The sequence below is a fragment of the Clytia hemisphaerica genome, unplaced genomic scaffold, assembly GCF_902728285.1.
Source record: "Clytia hemisphaerica strain Z4C2 unplaced genomic scaffold, Clytia hemisphaerica genome assembly, whole genome shotgun sequence".
Lineage (NCBI taxonomy): Eukaryota > Metazoa > Cnidaria > Hydrozoa > Leptothecata > Clytiidae > Clytia > Clytia hemisphaerica.
The window spans coordinates 14,121-16,405 of NW_027104434.1; the positions used below are offsets into that span (position 1 = coordinate 14,121).

Consider the following 2,285-nt stretch of genomic DNA (forward strand, 5'->3'; position numbering starts at 1 on the left):
TACTTTGTCTGGCAAATCATTGATGTAAATGACAAATAGCAGAGGTCCAAGTACACTTCCTTGAGGAATCCCATTTACGACAGGGTTAGTTGTTGATTTGGCTGAGTTGACTTTGACCAGCTGCTTGCGATCTGACAAAAACGATGTTATCCAGTTTAGTAGACTTCCACCTACCCCGTAACATTCCAGTTTTTTCTTTAACCTCCTGTGAGGGACGGTGTCAAACGCTTTTGCAAAATCAAAATAGATGCAATCGACAACTTTGCCTTCTGCCATCGTTTCACAACATTGGTCAATGTAGTAAAGAAGTTGAGTGACTGTTGATCGCTTACCAATAAAACCGTACTGTTTTTCAGATAAAAGATTTTCTTCCACAAGATGATCCATAATTGCTTTTCGTAGCACTGACTCCATCATTTTGCATACTATAGATGTTAAACTGACTGGACGGTAGTTTATGGCTAGGTTGTGAGCACCCTTGTTCTTGTAGATTGGCGTGCATGCGCCATCTTCCAGTCCTCAGGTAATACGCTATCTTCTAATGTTTTGTTCATGATTATCTTCAGCGGTTCTGCAACGAAGTCAACTAGTTCCTTCAGCATCAACGGATGAATCTCATCTGGTCCAAATGATTTGCTGGGGTCAAGCTGCTTGATCTGTCTTATTATTGTTTCTAGAGAAATTTCAGGGATATCGATCATCGTATCTGTTCTTTTATCAAATGAAGGTAATTGTCCGTTTGGCTCATTCGTAAATACACCACAAAATTGCTTTTGTAGGATATTTGCCTTTTCTATGTCTTCATGCTTCAATGATTCTTTGTTGTCCTCCGACTCCAGAAGAGATGCAACTCGGCTTGTCGACTTCAATTGATTTCTTACATGCGACCAAAATCGCTTCGGGTTGTTCTTTGCCGATCTGCTAATTTCTCGTTCATGGTTTCTACGCGTGCGTCTCATTATACTGTTGACTCGGTTTCGCGCCGAAACATATTTTGCTCTATTGAACTCCTTGTCAGCATCCGAAGAATTAATCCACTTCCTATGTAGGCGATCTTTTATCCTGATTTCATTTCGAATATCTTCCCCTATCGGAATATTTCCTTTTTTCTTCCAGAAGGAATTTCCAACTTCTTTTAGCGGGACGAATCGGCTCTTTAGATATTTAGAAATCACTTTCTGGGGAATCCATGAATATAAGCCAATAACTGGTTTCCCCTTGATAAAGACAAAATGAAGCAGACATAACTTAATGTGCCTTATGTATTTCATTTCCGCATGCCTTATTGGAACTAATTTTTGTGGGAACAAATTTTCGCGGTCGAAATGAAAAATTGACAAAAATTGCTTTTCGCAGGATAATTTCATGCTTTGCTCAATTTTGAAATTTTAGCGGCAATTAATTTTCGTGGGTTCACTAACAATTGTTTCATGGAGGTTTTACCCTTTTACGGTTCAAGTTTCCTGGCAAACCGTAGGCCATTTCTTTTTAACGGTTCTTCTCTAACTTTTGTACCCGGGAGATACTTAGGCTTCTGCTTATCCTCTAGCGAAAAAGTTTCTTACAGAATATAGGAAGTATAGGTCTCTAAACAGACTAGGGGATATTTAGACCATCAACCAATTCGATTGACCTCAAAATATGCCAATTTTGCCCTGATTGCCAATTATTTTGCATTCGATTGACAGATATTTGGCAAATGTGGCAAAATTTGAGCGACATAAATGCCAAATAAAAAAGATGTGGTGAATTTGGCATTCTTGGCAAATTTGGAACCTTTTGGAACTTACCTCCTACAGTCTAAAAGAGGTCCGAAAACGGAACTTTTATCTTTCTTTTTTAATTTCCAAAAATAAAAGTTCCATTTTCGGAACTTTTATTTGACGTACATCGTGACACGCAGCTGTAACATGCAGGAATTTCACCTTATACCAATGATTTTTCAAAAAACCGTACTAAAGACGAATAAACCGTACCTAACGAGATTTTTTGATGAATCGATAGGGGAAGATTGAATTTTGATCCACCGTTTTTGTTTATTTGGAAGGATGGTTCATTTTTGCGATTCATTTGATTGAAATCGCCTCTGATCTTACTAAAACCTAGTAAAATAGTCAAAACCGTAAAAAAAGTTCCGTTTTCGGACTTCTTCTAGACTTTCCTACAAAACACAGACGCTTCAACGGAGCGACAGTAAAATTCAACAAAATCTGAATTTTTCTGAAAAATCATGAAAAGTCGCTCCTAAATCTACAAAAATCCACCACCATACAACAACAAACTCA

The 2,285-nt window shown here is 37.9% G+C and overlaps 1 protein-coding gene across 1 annotated transcript; it reads right to left on the reverse strand.

Annotated features, from left to right (window-relative positions):
- Positions 1–461: 461 nt before the first annotated feature.
- LOC136820750 (uncharacterized) lies at positions 462–959 on the reverse strand. The gene has a single exon (XM_067076973.1). The coding sequence runs from the start codon at positions 957–959 to the stop codon at positions 462–464; it is 498 nt and encodes a 165-aa protein (XP_066933074.1).
- Positions 960–2,285: the final 1,326 nt, after the last annotated feature.